General features: G+C 51.7%; 1 protein-coding gene across 1 annotated transcript in view; it reads left to right on the forward strand.

The window, feature by feature from the left end:
• The first annotated feature begins 8,779 nt into the window (after nucleotides 1–8,779).
• Nucleotides 8,780–18,917, forward strand: part of LOC139677320 (transcription initiation factor TFIID subunit 4-like) — a 156,050-nt gene continuing 145,912 nt past the window's right edge. Inside the window, exons 1-2 of the mRNA XM_071567169.1 lie at nucleotides 8,780–9,650; nucleotides 13,395–13,567. Coding sequence (XP_071423270.1) covers nucleotides 8,780–9,650; nucleotides 13,395–13,567 — 1,044 coding nt within the window. The remainder of the gene's footprint in view (nucleotides 9,651–13,394; nucleotides 13,568–18,917) is intronic.

The following is an 18,917-nucleotide window of genomic DNA, read 5'->3' on the forward strand; positions in this document are numbered from 1 at the left end:
CCCCCGACCGGGCATGCCGGGACCGCGCCGATCTCGCGAGATCTCGGGAGGCGCCGCGAGGGGGGCGGGGCCAGCGGGAGAGGCGGGGGGGGGACGGACGGACAGAGACAGAGACAGACAGACGGACAGAGCGATGGACAGACAGACACACAGGCGGACAGAGCTACAGAGAGACCGACAGACAGACAGACAGACGGACAGAGCTACAGAGAGACCGACAGACAGACGGAGCGATGGACAGACAGACGGACAGAGCTACAGAGAGACCGACAGACAGACGGAGCGATGGACAGACAGAGACAGAGAGACCGACCGACCGACAGACAGGCAGACCGACAGAGATATAGACAGACCGACAGACAGACAGACAGTCTGACATACAGACAGACCGACCAACCGACAGAGACAGGCAGACCGACTGACAGGGAGGCAGACCGACTGACCGACAGACAGACTGACCGACTGACAGGCAGACAGCGACTGACCCACCGACCAATGGACTGGACCGGCACTGCCCAGCCCAGCCCAGCCCGGCACTGCCCAGCCCAGCCCAGCCCGGCACTGCCCAGCCCGGCTCTGCCCCACTCAGCCCAGCCCGGCTCTGCCCCACTCAGCCCAGCTCTGCCCAGCCCAGCCCAGCCCAGCCCGGCACTGCCCAGTCCAGCCCAGTCCAGCCCCACTCAGCCCAGCCCAGCCCGGCACTGCCCCACTCAGCCCAGCTCTGCCCAGCCCAGCCCAGCCCGGCACTGCCCCACTCAGCCCAGCTCTGCCCAGCCCGTCACTGCCCCACTCAGCCCAGCCCGGCACTGCCCAGCCCAGCCCAGCCCAGCCCGGCACTGCCCAGCCCGGCTCTGCCCCACTCAGCCCAGCTCTGCCCAGCCCAGCCCGGCTCTGCCCCACTCAGCCCAGCTCTGCCCAGCCCAGCCCGGCTCTGCCCCACTCAGCCCAGCCCAGCCCGGCACTGCCCTACTCAGCCCAGCTCTGCCCAGCCCAGCCCGGCTCTGCCCCACTCAGCCCAGCTCTGCCCAGCCCAGCCCGGCTCTGCCCCACTCAGCCCAGCCCAGCCCGGCACTGCCCTACTCAGCCCAGCTCTGCCCAGCCCAGCACTGCCCCACTCAGCCCAGCCCAGCCCGGCACTGCCCGGCCCAGCCCCACTCAGCCCGTCACTGCCCCACTCAGCCCAGCCCAGCCCAGCCCAGCCCAGCACTGCCCAGTCCAGTCCAGCCCGGCACTGCCCAGCCCAGCCTAGCCCGGCCGGGCTCTGCCCCACTCAGCCCAGCCCAGTCCAGCCCAGCCCAGCCCAGCCCAGCCCCACTCAGCCCAGCCCGGCACTGCCCAGCCCAGCCCGGCTCTGCCCCACTCAGCCCAGCCCAGCCCAGCCCAGCTCTGCCCCACTCAGCCCAGCCCGGCCCGGCCCAGCCCAGCCCAGCCCAGCCCCACTCAGCCGGGTCAGGCCGCTGCCCCGTGCAGTGCCCCGGGGTGTGGGTGGGTGACACGGTTTGTACTCCACGGGCACTCGGGTTTGCTCTGCTGAGAGTGTCAGTGCCAGCCCACAACACAGCCAGAGTGGAGCTAATCCTAAAAAGTGCCCTTTTAGTACACACACAAAATCGTGGTTTTGAGATTGCACTTAATTTGTACATCTCAAATAAAAGCCACAAATGAGGCTTCTGTTGGAGGCTTTGCCTGTTAAAACGGTACAGGAGCCCCTTTTGTGTTTGCAGCCTAGAAAACCTCAACAAAGTCTGACCCCTGGCAAGGGGACCCACAGCTTTTGTTGCAGCTACTGGACATTAATACAAAGATTCAGCAAGTATTTAGTTCAGAGTAGGGCTTTGAAATGCAACAACAAGACAGATTTTTCCTGAGAGGGCCTGTGTGTTCCTAAATGAGAGCCAGAATAGGCTCCTGGGAACTTTGTGCCCAAGTTGAACTGTGAAGTCACGGAGGGCTCGAGTGCCCAGAGAGCTTTGCTGTCATTGCTTCCAGCATGGCCTGGACTACTTGAGAGACTTTGGAGCCAAGTTCTGCAGTTAGTGACTGATAAACCATGTCAAGACTGTGATAATTTGCGTTTGTGACTCAGCTCAGAGTAAAGCTACAGTAACAAAGGCACCAAAGGCACCGCTATTCTGTTACAAGGCTGTTTGGAGCCATGGCACAAGGACAGCTGTTGGAGGAGGTGGAGAGGCTCCAACAGTGCAGAGCATCGGCTGCGGCTGCGATACAACGTGTTCCTGCATCCCCAGGGAAGGGGCTGTATCTGCTGCAGGTACAGATGGGGCTCGGAAGGAGAAACCCGCTTTGGAGGAGGTTCCAGGGCAGCCCAGGCCCCTGGCTCCTGGAGAGAGAGGACAGCAAGGGGAAGGGAGGAAGGAAGGGCGGTTCTGACAGGACAGCCCGGAGAAGGGGACGAGGAATACCCTGAAATACAACTGTTTGCCCCAAAGAGTCACGTGGCTTTGCCTCTGGTGAACATCTTCCTAAGTCTTCCCTAACCTGCCCCTCTCAAAACTGGAGTTGAAGGCTCCCATTTACAGAATTAGGGTTCCAAGGTGGTGTGGTTGGAAGAGGAAATAGAAATGGAGATTTCCTGGAGATCAGGACCCAGTAAATGAGTATTTCAGGAGGGAATTCAAGTGGATAAATATCAGAGTTTGTTTTTCACAGAATCACAGAGTGGGTCAGTGGCTCATCTGCTCCAGCAGGGCCATTCCAGAGCACATGGCACAGAATTGTGTCCAGAGGGGTCTGGAATATCCCCAGTGAGGAGACTCCACCCCCTCTCTGGGCAGCCTGGTCAGTGCTGGGTCCCTGCACAGCAAAGAAGTTCTTCTGGCCATCAGTTCCTGCCCGTTCCTCTTGTGCCATTGCAGGGTCCCCAAGCAGAGCCTGGTCTGTGCTCTGCCCCCTCCCTGCAGGCACTGCCAGCCATGGGGAGGTCCCTCTCAGGGTCTGTGCTTGAGGCTGAACAGGCTGGACACCCTTTTCTGAAACAACTTGCAAGTTTCTAAGAAAGAGAAGGTGGCTAGAAAGAATTAAAATGAAATCAAACCAAACCAAACAAGGCTAGGAATAGAAAACAACCCTCTTGAAAAACTTTTTAGGGTTAAATTGTAACCTTCTTGATATCCAATATTCCTGAGCCTCTCCTTCAGGCCCTGTCTGGGTGAATAGACAAGTATTTAAAACTAACGTCCAGACCTCCAAAATTTCTATAAGCCATATATAAAAAAGAAATTCCTTTGCAACTGAGATATATAGAACTGAATTCAGACATATTCTGCCTTCCAAGCAGTTGATCCAGGTTTGGTGAAGGCTCTGCAGCAGAAATGGTATGAGGAGCAGCCCAGGGAGCTGGGGAGGCTCAGCCTGGAGAAAAGGAAGCTCAGGGGGGACCTTCTGGCTCTGCAATCCCTGCCGGGGGGGGGGGTCGGGCTTTGCTCCAGGAGGAGAGGGCATGGCCTCAGGCTGGGCCAGGGGGCACAGCAGCAGGAGTTTCTCCATGGAAAGGGTGGTCAGGCACTGGAAGGGGCTGCCCAGGGCAGTGTTGGAGTCGCTGTCCCTGTAGGAACTTAAAGATGTGTGGATGTAGCACTTGGGAACTTGGTTTTGTGGTGGCCTTGGCAGTGCTGGGGGAATCTGAGAGGTGTGCTGGTTTAAAGGTGAACCAGCAGGGAAAATGAACTCACCACGAGAGAGATTATAAGCCAGAGGCTAAAAATTTAATAATAACATTACAATAAATACACTGACACAAAGGGAAATTGCTTTCAACTCACAAAACCCAGCAGTATAACCCAGTGCCCTGGGGCACAAACCCAAAGGGGTTTGTTGGCCCTTGTGCTGAGACCCGCATGGTTCCCCAAGTCCAGAGCAAAAGGAAGTGAGAAACCTGTTGGTGCAGGCAAGGGCTGTGGTCTGGGTGAGAGCAGTGATCTCCTGTCGAGGTCCTGCTGCTCCTCTGGATCTGAAAAGAAGTTCCCGAGGTCTTACCCACCACTTATGTACCCTCAGGGAGCACCCAGTCCCTCCCCCTGGGCGGGGACTCACACAATGGGTGATTAACTCTGGGAGCCAGGGGGTGTTGAACTGTTGATGGCCCATTGGCAGCTCCGCCCCCCTCAGGCTGGGTGTGAAGGTGCCAATGGCTCCCTGGGCAGCTGCTGCTCATGGCCCATTGACCTTGGGGAATGAATAGAGGGGGTAGAATACACAGCTTTGATCACCCCCACGCAGTGATAGCTGGTCCCTCCTGCTGAACTAGGACAGAGGTCTTTTTCAATCTAAACAGTTCTATGCTATTCCCAGGACAGCTGTTTGTCCTCTGATCATCTTTGTGCTCTCCAGTTTTTGGAATTTATTGTTTCTAAGTCATACTTAAAATCAGCACTGAAGGAATATTTTTATAGCTTAAAGTGGATTTCAATAATACAGGCAAAGAGTTCTGCAGGTTCATTTTAAGAACATGTCTCAAAATGTTACCTGAACTTGGTGGTACCATCTTGATGTGAAAGTAGTTGAACTGTATATCTGAAGGCACTGGAAATGTGTATTTGAAGGAAACCCATAACCAGGATAACAGTGCTTCTTTCTAAGCACTTTCCCTTCTTTAGAAGACAAGAAGCTGCTGTTTCTGTGCCCTGTTATCACTCCTTGCAGCTGGATGTGGCAGAGGGATTCCTGCTGTGTGCTGGGTTATTAATGACAAACTGGGGTTGGAAATGGCACAGGGTTTACCAGTTTTGAAAGCTGAAGAGCAGCTCAACAAATTCTGCGGTGGATTTTCTTTCACAGGCAGTTTTAAAACCCTGGTTGGAAGGTAACTTTCATAAAGACTATTCTCTATTTCAAACAAAACATTAATCAGGAAAGACTGTATCTTAAAAGATCAGATGAGATGATCACAGTGGTCTCTTTGATTTTTCTTTTTTTCCTTCTGTACATATAAAACACCTAAAAATGAAAGGGCAACAAATATATTCAGAAATGTTTTCTGTGATGAAATGCATGTAAAAATTTGAAAAATATTTTTATAGTAGAAGAATGAATAAAGAATGGATACAAATGTTCACAGAGATTTTGTGCTTTACTAGAAATCTCATTCCCTAAGTGAAAGCTCAAGCCCCAAACCAGTTTCAGCAACAAGTTCATAGACATTCTTAGGTATGTCCTCACCTCTTGACTTGAAAGCAGTCCAGTGGGAGTCAGTGTACATCATGTTTGAGTGAATAAAACATTCTGGTTTACTTCCTTGCTCTCTGTGTTTATATATATATATATAATGGCTCAATTATAGAAGAGGTGAGTGGAAAGAAATACAAATTAAAGCCTTACAGGCTTCCCACCCACAAATGTATGTTAAAACTGTAATACTTTCCATTTTCTCCTTCTGGTGGGAAGGTGACTTCTATCTTCTAAAGTTACAAAGCAATAAAGTTTCCTCCAGGGTGGTTTTCATGGAAATACCCAGTTTAATGCCACAGTGTTGGAGAGATGGACACTGACATTTGTTTCATAGTCAGAGCTAATTGCAGAATCATATTTCTAACTTCCCATTCTCTTATAGAAACTCTGGAGATGGTGGTTTGCAAATAAATCCAGGGCCAGGGCAACCAAGTGAGGAATGCATGAAATGTTCTCTGATAAAATCAATAAAATCTGTGACTCATAACAAAGTAGTATTGGATAGTTTGTATTTTTTCCAACCCAAATAATTATTATTTGTATTTGTGTAATAGCAAATTGAGTCATGGCACCTACTATGTTTTAATTAATTTTCCAGGTAGAAACATTTTTTTTAAAATCCAAATTTAATTCAGTTGTAGCACTCCCCAAAAGCAACACTCATGTGCTAAGCAAATTTCTGATGTATAGACCTCTTGTACTAATTTATATGCTGCTTTTCACAAACTCTGCTCTACTTTCCCATTCAGTTACTGCACCATCTCCTGCTCATACATCCTGACCACACCTTTGGGTCTTCAGTGCTTTTACTGGACGTTTATTGAAGAAATATGCACTGGTTTATTTCAGAAGACACTTAAACTTATCCTAATAAACTGGTGCAACCTCTATTTAATGCATTTTGAAAGTGGTTTATTTTCATTCATCAGAAACCTGCTCCTAAAGGACAATCAGGATAAAGCACCCTGGATAAAAATGTAACTTGCACTGAGAGGAAAGCTGGGGCCGTTCAGTGCTGTGACTGCAGCGGGTCCTACAGGGTATGGGCAGTGAGTGGCGACTGGAGAGGAGCTGAGAGCACTTTGCCTGCCCCCCCAGCGCAGTGAGCAGCTGAAGGGGGGCCATTCCCTGAGGCACCTCTTTCAGTTCTGTGGAAAATCCTGAAAAATCAGGTGGTGAAGAACCATTCCGTGTTTCAGACCAGAAGCAGAACCCGGTCGCAGACAGTCCTGCTGTTGCCAGCAGGGGCAGAGCTGCAACCCAAGCTGCTGCGGGAGCACAAATCCACGGGGCAGCCCTGCGTGTATTCATAGAGGGACACTTTTTATTTGGAGGCTCCCATCAAAGACAATGCCCTGTCATTAGTTAAAAAATTATTTAGGACCACTGTCTTTCCCTTAATTGCTATTTCCCAATGCCTGAGGAAGTGTTGACGGGGAAAGGGCGCACAGGAGTGAGGCGGCAAAAGTTGGTTAAAACTTGGTTGCAATAACGCCAAGGTCATGGGTTCAATCCCGTGTGTGGGCCATTGACTTAAGAGTTGGACCCGATGATCCTTGTGGGTCCCTTCCAACTCAGAACAGTCTGGGATTCTGTGAAAGTGTTAGTAACGAAACGAACCGCCGTAAACTTCCCGTGGAGATGCCGGGGGATCCCGGCGCGCCAGAGCAGCTGCTGCGGGGCTGCACAGAGCCCGAGTTTTGCTTCACAAGCCTTGTTCCAGCAGCGTCCCTGCTGGGAATCGGTGTGGCTGTCGGAGCCAGGGCTCGGCACACGCAGCCCGCAGGCAGAGCCCTCTCTGGCGCCCTCCACCCGAACCGGGGCACACGTAGAAAAACCTCAGGGAAAAAAACATACAGAGGGGGGGAAGGAACATGGAGGATGTGAGTCCAGGGGGCTGAGTCCGACACGGGCGAGCACACGGGCCGATGGGTCTCTACGGGGTCCCGGCCGGTCTCTGGGCTGTCCCTGGACTATTCTGATCTATCTCTTTGCCGTCCCGGGTGGGCTCTGGGCCGGTTCTGGGCTGTCCCGGGCCGGTCCTGCGCCGTCCCGGACTGTCCCTGGTCCGTCCCGGGCTGTCCCGTCTCTCCCTGGTCCGCCCCGGGCTGTCCCTGGGCAGTCTCTCTCTGGGCTGTCCCAGATCCCTCCCTGGCCGGTCTCTGTGCTGTCCCTCGTACGTCCCGGGCTGTCTCTGTGGGCCGTCTCCCTGCTGTCCCTGGTCCGTCCCGGTCCCTCCCTGAGCCGTCTCTGGGCTGTCTCGGTCTCTCCCTGGCCGGTCTCTGTGCTGTCCCTCGTCCGTCCCGATCTCTCCCTGGGCTGTCCCTGAGCCGTCTCTAGGCTGCCTCGGTCTCTCCCTGGGCTGTCCTGGTCCCTCCCTGGGCCGTCTCTGGGCTGTCCCTGGTCCGTCCTGGTCCCTCCCTGGTCCGTCTCTGGGCTGTCCCGGTCGCTCCCTGGGCCGTCTCTGGGCTGCCTCGGTCTCTCCCTGGGCTGTCCCGGTCCCTCCCTGGGCTGTCCAGGTCCCTCCCTGGGCTGTCCCGGTCCCTCCCTGGGCTGTCCAGGTCCCTCCCTGGGCTGTCCAGGTCCCTCCCTGGGCTGTCCCGGACTCCCCCTGGGCTGTCCCGGTCTCTCCCTGGGCTGTCCCGGTCTCTCCCTGGGCTGTCCCGGACTCCCCCTGGGCTGTCCCGGTCCCTTCCTGGCCTGTCCCGGTCCCTTCCTGGCCTGTCCCGGTCCCTCCCTGGCCTGTCCCGGTCTCTCCCTGGGCTGTCCCGGTCTCTCCCTGGGCTGTCCCGGTCCCTCCCTGGGCTGTCCCGGTCTCTCCCTGGGCTGTCCCGGTCTCCCCCTGGGCTGTTCCTGGCGTGTCCCGGTCTCTCCCTGGGCTATCCCGGACTCCCCCTGGGCTGTCCCGGACTCTCCCTGGGCTGTCCCGGTCTCTCCCTGGGCTACCCCTGGGCCGTCCCTGGGCTGTCCCGGTCCCTCCCTGGGCTGTCCCGGTCCCTCCCTGGGCTGTCCCTGGCCTGTCCCGGTCTCTCCCTGGCCTGTCCCGGTCTCCCCCTGGCCTGTCCCGGTCTCTCCCTGGGCTGTCCCGGTCCTCCCCTGGCCTGTCCCGATCCCTCCCTGGCCTGTCCCGGACTCCCCCTGGGCTGTCCCGGTCTCTCCTTGGGCTGTCCCGGTCTCTCCCTGGGCTGTCCCGGTCCCTCCCTGGGCTGTCCCTGGGCTGTCCCGGTCTCCCCCTGGGCTATCCCTGGCCTGTCCCGGTCTCTCCCTGGGCTGTCCCTGGGCTGTTCCGGTCTCCCCCTGGGCTGTCCCTGGCCTGTCCCGGTCTCTCCCTGGCCTGTCCCGGACTCCCCCTGGGCTGTCCCGGTCCCTCCCTGGCCTGTCCCGGTCCCTCCCTGGGCTGTCCCTGGCCTATCCCGGTCTCTCCCTGGCCTGTCCCGGTCTCTCCCTGGCCTGTCCCGGTCTCCCCCTGGGCTGTCCCTGGGCCGTCTCTGGGCGGTCCGAGGGCGGCCCCAGCCCCGCCCCTCCCACGGTGCCCCGCGCGCGCACACCCCGCGCATGCGCGCAGCGCCGCCGGCTCCCAGCTCAGCGCAAGATGGCGGCGGGCGCGTCGGACCCCCTGGAAGAGATGCTGCTGTTCTCGGAGGAGGTGGACGAGAAGGCGCTCAGCGACCTGGTGGGCTCCCTGGAATCGCAGCTGGCGGGCGGCCGCGGCCCCGCCGAGCCAGCCCCGGCCAGGACCTCCGCGCCGTCCCAGCCGGCGCCGCCGCCGCAGCAGGAGCAGCAGCAGCAGCAGGGGAGCCAGGCGGGGGGCAGCAGCCCCGGCCGGCAGCGGCAGCAGCAGCAGCAGCAGAGCGGCCGCGCCGGGTCCCCGTCCCCGCCCGCGCCGGGGGCAGCGGAGGCAGCCGGGCTCCCCGGCCCCGCGGGCAGCCGAGCCCCGGCCGCGGGGCCGCCCCCGGCCGCGTCCCCCCCGGCGCTGGCGGCGGCGGGGCGGGCGGCGAGTGTAAACAGTAGTAGTGTGCAGCAATCACATGGAGCGGCGCCTGTCAGCAACCATGTGGCGGCCGCGGCCAGCCCCGGGCCCGGCCCGCCCGCCCTCGGCGCTCCGGGGGCCGCGGGGTCCGGCGGGGCCGCGCCGGGGGGCGGTGCGGGAGCGGCCGAGGGTCCCTCCGCCGCCGCCTCTGCCGCTGCCCCCGCGCCGCGCCCCGCAGAGCCCGCACCGCCCGCCGAGGGGGCCCGTCCGGCCGCCCCCGGCCCGCCCGCGCCGCCCCCCGGGCCGGCCCCCGCCGCGCCCAAGCCCGCGGGCCCCGCCAAGGCGGGCAATGCCCTGCCCGCAGCCCTGCCCGCCGCCCCGCAGCCCGTGTCCCCCCGGCCCGCAGCCCCCCGCATCGTGGCCCCGCAGCTCATCGTGCGGCCCCCGCCGCAGACCACCATCCAGCTGCCGCCCGGCTTCACCATCCCGCCCGGTAAGTGCGCGGCGCCCGGCCCGGGCTGCTCGGCACCGCACCCTCTGCTCAGCACCCTCTGCTCAGCACCCTCTGCCCTGCCCAGCGCTGCTCGGCACCCTCTGCCCTGCCCAGCTCTGCTCAGCACCCTCTGCCCTGCCCAGCGCTGCTCGGCACCCTCTGCCCTGCCCAGCGCTGCTCGGCACCCTCTGCCCTGCCCAGCGCTGCTCGGCACCCTCTGCCCTGCCCAGCGCTGCTCGGCACCCTCTGCCCTGCCCAGCACCCTCTGCCCTGCCCAGCTCTGCTCTCCCCACTCCCCGAGCCGTGCGCTCCGAGGCCGCGGGGCAGCTCGCGGTGCCGGCCCCGCTGCTCTCACCGGGGTGCGGGCGCTCGGGGCGGGCACTGCCCTGGCTGGGCGAGTCCTGCCGTGCCCGGCGCAGGGCACGGGGAGTGAGTTACCACCCGCCGGGATGCCGCATGAACAGCTGGGGAAATGCTAAGTATAACTTTATATGTGTTTTGAGGGACTTTATTTTCTGCTTTACGCTTGAAAAGTTTTGCTGCTGGAAAGAATGTGTTCTGCTGTGAATGCAGTGGCGAGATACGGGCAAATCTGTGCAATGGAGAGTTTTAACGCCAGTAATTGTGGTGGTGTCACTGGCTGCTGGTCAGGGCAGTCTGCACATCACCGGATTTTATTTGCAGCTCTGAAGCAACTGTTATGTCCTGTTTGTGCATCTCTTAAGTTTCCTAATTTTCTTTAGTAAAAGTGTAAGTTCAGGAAGGTTGCTGACTAACCAAAGCAGCATCCCTTCATCCCAGTGATTCCCACTGTGTTTATTGTTTCGTTTAAGGGCTTTTGTGGTCCCCTGCTTCGATTTTCACATTGAAAAGATTTGTGTGTCTTCGTCTTTTTGACTCAGGAGTTGATTTGACACTTGAATTTTTTTTCCTGTTAATCACTTCTTCCGTCTTGTTTCTTAAAATATTTGATATTTATTAGGTAAGTAGAGCAGCAATGTGATGGTGTGCAAGCTTGCTTCTACTTTTAGTAGTTGTGTATTTGGCCATAGTTATGAAAGATCCTCCAAATTGTGCTCCAGACTCTGATTCCCCAAATACACAAACCAGTTTGATGAACACCTGACTAACTTGAAACACACAAGTTACTATTCAGACTTGACAAGAAGACCCTTGTTAGTCTGTCCAAAGTTACTCTGTAGATTTGATAAATGTGCACTGTAACTTTGCACACAGTTTGTGAAGTTCATTGTGTCAATACTGTGATCTCTTCAAAAAGAAGAGGGAAAACGGAGCCCTTGGTCTGATCCAGGATTTAGGAAGTGTTATGGAAATAATACTCTGGAAAGTTATAATTTGAATTTGATTTTATTACAGGTTAGCTGGAAGTCCATTAAATTTGCATAAAGATGAAGATAGTATGTTCTAAAAGAAGTTATTCAGGAAATACAATGTTATTTTTGTGGTTTTAAATGAGTGAGTAATTTATAGTTAATCTGAACCTCCCATATTGCAGACTCCTGTATAAAGCAGAAATTCAGAACCAGTTTTTGACAATAGGTTATTGTAGTGTATAATACTCCTAAGTTGTGTATTTCATCTTTACGTGGCTGACAGGAAGGTAAAATTGATCTCATCATTTGACCAGATTCTGACTTGTCCATATTGCTCAGTAAAAGGAATTTGTGGCCCTCCAAACTGAATTAAACGTAATGTTAATACATGAACATTTCTGCATCCATAGCAGTGATTATGTCTGCAACTCTCACTGAGACATGTGGCATGTGCTGCATTTAGTTTGTCCTTTCCATTCAGTTTTTCTCCATTCAGAATTAGGTTTAGAAAATGGGCACATAAATTAATAACACACCTGTGAATCTGAGTAATGCAAATGGAGCGTGTGGCTCTCAATGTCTGGCAGGATCATCCTGTGAGGATTTTTGTAGAAGGTCCTCGGCATAACCGGAGAACTGATAACCTCTTTGGCCAACATGTTTGGACATCCACGTTTCAGGCTTGGCATATACGAAATACTTTCTCTGCTTGCAGAATTTTCTGCAAATATAAACTGTGAAGTGTGATCCTTAAATGGCTAATGGACCTTAAAGGTTACCTTTGGAAAGAGTTTTTAAGGGGTTTCTTTCAACTTTTTTTAAAATAACTTGGCTTTGAAAGAGAGTTATGATTATGACTTTTGGTCCTTGCTGTTGCCCTGTCTGCCTCTTACCTTAATCCTTTATTTCCACAGATCTTTAGTCTGTGGTGGCAGAAATTTGCCTTCTGTTTGTGTTGTAGCAGTGCAGGTTGGCTGGAGCTCCCGAGACTGTGAGTGAGGGCTTTTGGTGGTGCTGCAGGTCACCCCTGTGTTCATCCCACCACTGGGGTTTGGTTTTCTGTGTCAGAGACTGACAGAAAGACTTTCTTGGTATTGCATTCTGAAATTTGTTACAACAGTGTTTGTTACGTCATTGTCACGGTGTGTTGAAAACTGTGTCCCTTTAGCGAGGAGGTGTTTTTTCATGGGAGGTTATCAATTAGAACTGGATGTGTGCTTTTATTGCCTTTATTTTTTAACTTTGAAAAGTTAAAAAATACATATGCACGTAGAGATAAGTTGTAGAAAGTGTGTGTACTGACTCTTCTCAGCAGAATAAAAGTGACTTCCTAGGTTCTTATTTTTTGGTTCTCCAGTGGTTGCAGACAGGATGTTTTCCTGTTTATTTGACTCATTGTATCCTATCTAGGTTAAATTATTAAAACATATTCTGGAACTGATTGGAAATATTTTTAAAATACTCTGTCTCTGAACGACTTCGTTTTGGGTGAACTGGAGGGAGATTATTACATGCTTTGCAGTGACCTTGAATAAGGAAACTCCAGGTGATCCAGGGACCACCTTAGCCATTGTCTCCCTTTTTCTGACCTGCTGACCAGAAAACTTAAGGCCAAACTTAATGGCAGTGGCTGTGTTGTGTAAAGGCCTGTCTTTGTGAGGTGCTTTACAAGAAAATGACCTGAAAAAACTATCATTTACTTCCAGAAAGTGTTAGGAAAGACTTGCGAAGTACTCTGTTAATCTTAAAGCAATTCCTTTGGCGTTTCTCTGAAATTGCTGCGGGTGTGTCATTGTGTGCTGAGTGACTGTGTTGGTTCTCTGTGTCCCAAGCACAGGTAGGAGTGGTGATGGTGGTACCAAATCAATGCCTCTGTTAAGGCTCAGCGTTTCAGTACATCTCAAATGCTGCATACCCAGAATGTGTCTGGTCTAATGTTTGCGTGTTCATGTCCCCATAAGCTGCTGTTTTAGTGAAGCTCTCAGGTCACTGTCCCTGGAATAAGAAATACTGAGTTCTGTTCTCAGCTGCTGCATTGTCACTGTAGTTTACTTTTAATGAATAGTTCTTTATAATTGTATTCTGACCCTGACTAGCCTGCTGGAAGTTGCTGTACACCTACACATACTCAAGGCACTTTTTCATCACTGCTTTTTTCATCCCTGCTGTCCATAAACTGCAGTTATTTGAGTTCCAGACTGGGTGGGGTATGAGTTCTCTGCTAGTAGGGGCTCCTTTTCTTTGAAATTAAACCTCATGCTGCATGAGACTGAAGGAAAGATGCAATGTAGAGAAAAATGCCCGGTGCTATCCATTGATTCTGTTCTGTGTCCCACAGTCAGGGAGCTGTTTGTGTGCTGTCCTGGCTGCTGTTTGTATTTATGGCTCCATTGCTGTTCTCGCTCCGCAGGGATGGTGCTGGTGCGCACGGACGCCGGGCAGCTGGTGATGGTGCCCCAGCAGGCTCTGGCACAGGCTCAGATGCAGGCTCAGGTGCAAACACAGGCACAGGGCCCTGCCAGCCTCTCACCCAGACTTTCTGTGCCCACCTCTGGCCCCGTTTTTCGCCTGTCAACAGCTCAGGTATGTCTGGCTTGGTTTCACTTCACTTTCGTGCATTATGTTTTGCTCTCTCTCACACATCATCAGCTCGTATGTTATTGCAGCTTTGCCTTCCTCCCCTTTTGGTTGTGACAACAGGAATTACTTATTCCAATGTAGTGTATCTTCTGAGGCCTAGTATTTTTTTATTTCAGGAAAAAATCTCCTTTATTAAGTCTCTCAAGACCTTGTTCAGACTGAGATCACTGCGGGGTAGGAGGCTCGGGTTTAGTTTGGGCTGTGTGTCACTGGTGTAGTGCTCTGAGTCAGGAGCACTGTGGTATCCCAGCATGCTGAATGGCTGACTGGGACAGCTGGACTTCACTGGACATTAGCAAAGAAAAAGACAAGCACATTCTGTACAAGGACTGGCAAGAATTAACTTTTTAAGTACATTTTCTTCAAAAGAAAGGTTTGATTCCTTTGATTCACCTCTGGGTGTGATCTGTCCTGTCTGTGTCATGGGCACTCTTCCTTTTTTCTAGGGATTGTACTCTGCTGTCCCAAACTGTTCACTGGAGCGCTGATTGCAACTCACACCGATGCAGTTTCAAGGGTCAAGGTGTATTGTGTTGTAAATTACTTTGAAGGCCTCATTGATGTAAAAGTTTGTAGGAAGGCACTTTAGCTTTGGGCTGTGTGGGGCTGGAGCTGAACCAGAACCATCTCACTGAAATGAAGAGGCAAACATGTAATTGGGTGTTGGTACAGGGCAGCTGTGCCACAGGAATCATAGCCAGAGTTTAAGGCAGTTTTGCCTCAGGAGTGATCAGTAATTCTGAGTGGGAGGGACATGAAGAATTTGCCTGTATTGTTTTTCAGTTGTTGTATAAGTTGCTTGAAATAACTTTAGCAGATATTTCCCAACATTTAACATTTGATTACTCACCTGTTACATGCTTTATGCATTACATCATATTTATAGTCTAAAAGATTATTGTTTAATTGAAAACTGAAAGCTATTGTATACTTTTCAGAAGAGGAGGAAGCCAGAATGAAATCAGAGAATTAAAAAGAAATTAGTAACAGGAGAAAATCTAAACCACAGAGTAGTCAACTAGAATGTAAGTTTTAGAAATCAGTGTCACCAGGAAGACTGTAGCTCAGTGGAATGTATCTGAGGAAAGACATAATAAAAGCCTGGAATGATGGGAAGAACTTTCTGCTCTCAGAAAAGAGGTAAGTGCAGGATTGGGTGAAATTTATAAAAAACTTTTTGCAGAAAAGGCAGCCATTTAATGTTCAAATTTGTGGTGTTTGGAAGGATGAGAAGACTTGTAGAAGCCTTCAAAGAGGAATGTATTCCAGGAAAAATAAACACAGAAAGAAGCCTGTGTACATTTAGAGATTTCTTTTTATTTTCACTGGTTTGATGACAACAAAATTGCAGACCAGTTCTCCTTTTGAGTTTGTCTGTCTGTCTTTGGCTGTTTGGGGCTTTCTCTGTGAGAAAATACAATCACCTCTTCCCAAGCACCCATTCTGGCAGTGGATCCTGAGACAAGTGCACAGGGTAAATGCCAAGGGAAGTTGTAGGGTGGGACTGTGCAAGGGTGTGATCTCAGTCTGTTCCAGTGAGTTAGTTTGAGCTGGTAGTTTTTATAGAATCACAGAATCATAGAATGGATTGGGTTGGAAAAGACCTCAGAGATCATCAAGTCCAACCCTTGGGCCAACTCCAGTCCCTTTACCAGATCATGGCACTCAGTGCCACGGCCAAGCTCAGTTGAAAAACCATCAAGGATGGGGAATCCACCCCCTCTCTGGGCAGCCCATTCCAATGCCTGAGCACTCTCTCTGCAAAGAATTTCTTTCTGCTCTCCAACTTCAATTTCCCCTGGCAGCGCTTGAGCCCATCGTGCCCCCTTGTCCTATTGCTGAGTGCCTGGGAGAAGAGACCAAGCCCCACCTGGCCAGAACTTCCCTTCAGGCAGTTCCAGACAGTGCTGAGGTCACCTCTGAGCCTCCTCTTCTCCAGGCTGAACACCCCCAGCTCCCTCAGCCTCTCCCCACAGCACTTGTGCTCCAGTCCCTTCTCCAGCCTTGTTGCTCTTCTCTGGCCCCGCTCCAGCCCCTCAAGCTCTTTCCTGACCTGAGGGGCCCAGAACTGAACACAACACTCAAGGTGTGGCTGCTGTATTTGCTGTGGCCAGCATACAGAATTAAATATCAGAAGGAAAACATCCTTAACAGATATTAACAAATGGTTTGCCAGTTGAAAACTTCTGAGGAACACACGTTTCTTGCACAGAGCCTTGGGAAGCATTGCAGAAATACAGGCAGACTGCTTGGCTCTGCTCAGCCTGGGGTGAGATCCCAAAGTCAGCCTTGGATGTGTGTGCACAGCAGGTGTTGATCACATTGGCCTCAGGCAGCTGCTCTCTGGGTATGTGAAGCAGTTAAGGTTGCAGGAGGAGTGCAATCCTACTTGATGGATTTATATAAGAATAAACCCTTGAGGATACTGCGTGTTGATGTGTTTGCAGAGTCAACTGCAATCTGGGGGTTCAGGTGTGGGGAAGATGCCACTGTTTCTGTGCAGAGTCCTGCCCAGATAAATACCCCACTGCATCAGAGATGGTCCTTTCCCTACAGCTCCTGAGCTGTTGAGAATAGAGGAAACCAGCAAGGCCCTTCTGAATGATAAATACCTTGGAGGGTGCAGAAGTTTGATTATTTCCATGTAGTGAGATTCAAATCATGATGTTGTAGCTTGTCAGGATTCATGTCCTCTGGCAGGTCTTTGTGGTAGCTGCCCCAACTGTACTGCATCATTTCTTTATGTGTTGTAATTAACAGGGGTGAGAAATGATTAATATTGTCCTTGGGAAGTTTACATTGAACTTCCCCGACTCTGCTTGTGATCTGCAGGCTCTTCTTTCATTGTGACTGTGCTTATGTTTTATATGTGTTTGACCTTAGTGTGTTCTTTAAAAATTGTGGGTGACAGCCCTTTAAAACCAGCTTGAAAGGTTTAAATTCTGGAGGTTTATCAGAACTAGACACGAGACTTTGGTTTGATTAGGTGGATGGTTTGTAACCAGGGGCTGTTCATTGGTTTTCTGGAGGAAATGTCCAATAGCAAATACTGTGCTAAGGTTTTGGAAATGGCAGTTATTTGTTAGAGTAGTCATTGTAATTAATCAACAGAGAGATCAAGCTCTAAACACAGGAAATTGTGTGGGCTGTAAAGTAATTTTTGGTGAGTTTATGATTGAGTTGTTTTCTTTCAGAATCTGTGATGTGTCAGAAAGCTGAACTCTGTGAATTAAAATTTTCAGGAGAAGTTCAAAGTTAATCAGAAGTAATGTCTAATGGTTTTATGTCTATAAAGTAAAATATTCAAGAGTCATTGTGACTGAAAAACAGGAAAATTCTGGTGCCATTAGCACAAGGGAGACAGAAAATAAATATTAATTGCTTGAGTCTTGCAAAGTATTTTATGAGATGGATGAACTTGGCAGGCCGTGCAGTTTGAGCCTTTCTCTCTGATATGTTAGTGGAATGATTGTTATATTACTGTGCAAAGCTCAAATTTATTACTGTGTCTTCAGTTATTTTAAGATACCTTTATTTGGATTAAGATGTGTAGAGCTTAGTATTGTACTTCAGTCACTGGGGGTGTGTTTCACTCTAATTTACCTGTGTCTGTACAGGTAGAAATTTGCAGTCTGCCTTAAGGGTTCTAGGAAATAAAATCTTAGGAAGAATGTGTCAGAAAAAGACATGGCATTCCTGCTTTGTAGGTGTTATGGTTGCTTTTCTTCAGGGTGTTCCACTTCTGAGCCAGTGTCAAGTGTCACAAGGTGCTCAGCTAAGTGGTTGTTCCAAGTGTTAATTTATAAATACTCTTCATGTAATTGTTGTGTTGAGCAAGTCTGTTGTGAGCTGTGTAATTAGATGTAAAACACAGGATATTAAATAACATGCCAAAGCCCTGGCAAAGGCTGGCAGTTACTTTTGGCAACTCATTAAGAAGTGTTGAAAGTGATAACTGGAGAATATAAAATGGAATATGAATTATTTTTTTTCCCAAAAAGAAGAAAGTGTTAGAAAATTTGCCCTTGTGTGCATCTTAATTTGAAAGTTCTTTGATTCTCTCCCTGTGACAGCTGTGTCATTTCTCCACTCTTGAGAAGGGAGAAGGGGAAAATAAGGCAATGCTTTAAATGTTCTTAAATGAGGTTGACTTGGTTGGTGCCTACAGAGCTGTTGAGATTCTGAGCCACTTCTGCAGCCTGGTAGTACAGCAAGATTTTATTTTCCATATCCCAGAGCCATCATTTGCTAAATCTTCTCCCAGATGTTTTGGAGGAAGATGAATCCTGTAAGTTCCTCTGGCTTCAGCAGCTGGGCTGGTGTCTGGGACAGTGTGTGAGGAAGGAGCCACCTTTCTGCAGGAACAATGGAAGCTTCTGGAATAGTCCGTTTCCCTGAGAGAGGGAAGGTGTAGTCTTGTTTTCCCTGGGAAATTCCTAGAGGGGCTGAAGTAAAGGCTTTCCTTGAGGGTCAGTGGCTTTATCCTTGTTGGGGGCTCAGCAGTCCAACACCTGTGTACAACAGCAGGGAATGGATACAGCCCCCCCTCTGCCCTCCCCACGTTTAGAAAAAGGGATGAATTTGGATGGCAGTGCCAAGCAGAGAGGGTCAGAAGCAGTGAGATACAGAATCACAGAATCATAGAAGCTGTTGGGTTGGAAAAGACCTCTGAGACCATGAAGTCCAACCCTTGGTCCAACTCCAGTCCCTTTACCAGATCATGGCACTCAGTGCCACGGCCAAGCTCAGGTGAAAAACCTCCAGGGATGGGGAATCCACCCCCTCTCTGGGCAGCCCATTCCAATCCCTGAGCACTCTCTCTGCAAAGAAGTTTTCCTGATCTCCAACTTGAATTTCCCCTGGCAGAGCTTGAGCCCATCGTGCCCCCTTGTCCTATTGCTGAGTGCCTGGGAGAAGAGACCAAGCCCCACCTGGCCAGAACTTCCCTTCAGGCAGTTCCAGACAGTGCTGAGGTCACCTCTGAGCCTCCTCTTCTCCAGGCTGAACACCCCCAGCTCCCTCAGCCTCTCCCCACAGCACTTGTGCTCCAGTCCCTTCTCCAGCCTCGTTGCTCTTCTCTTCTCAGTTGAGTTGGAAGAGACCTCGGAGATTATCAACCCTTGATCCAACCCCACTGTGATCACCAGCCCAGGGCACAGAGTGATAACAGTAGGGTTGGGTCAAGACATGTTGGATTCTCTGTCCCTGGAGGTGTTTCAGAGGACACTCAGAGCCACATCCAGTCCCTTCTCCAGCCTCGTTGCTCTTCTCTGGCCCCGCTCCAGCCCCTCAA

This window comes from Pithys albifrons, chromosome 12 (assembly GCF_047495875.1).
Source record: "Pithys albifrons albifrons isolate INPA30051 chromosome 12, PitAlb_v1, whole genome shotgun sequence".
Classification (NCBI taxonomy): domain Eukaryota; kingdom Metazoa; phylum Chordata; class Aves; order Passeriformes; family Thamnophilidae; genus Pithys; species Pithys albifrons.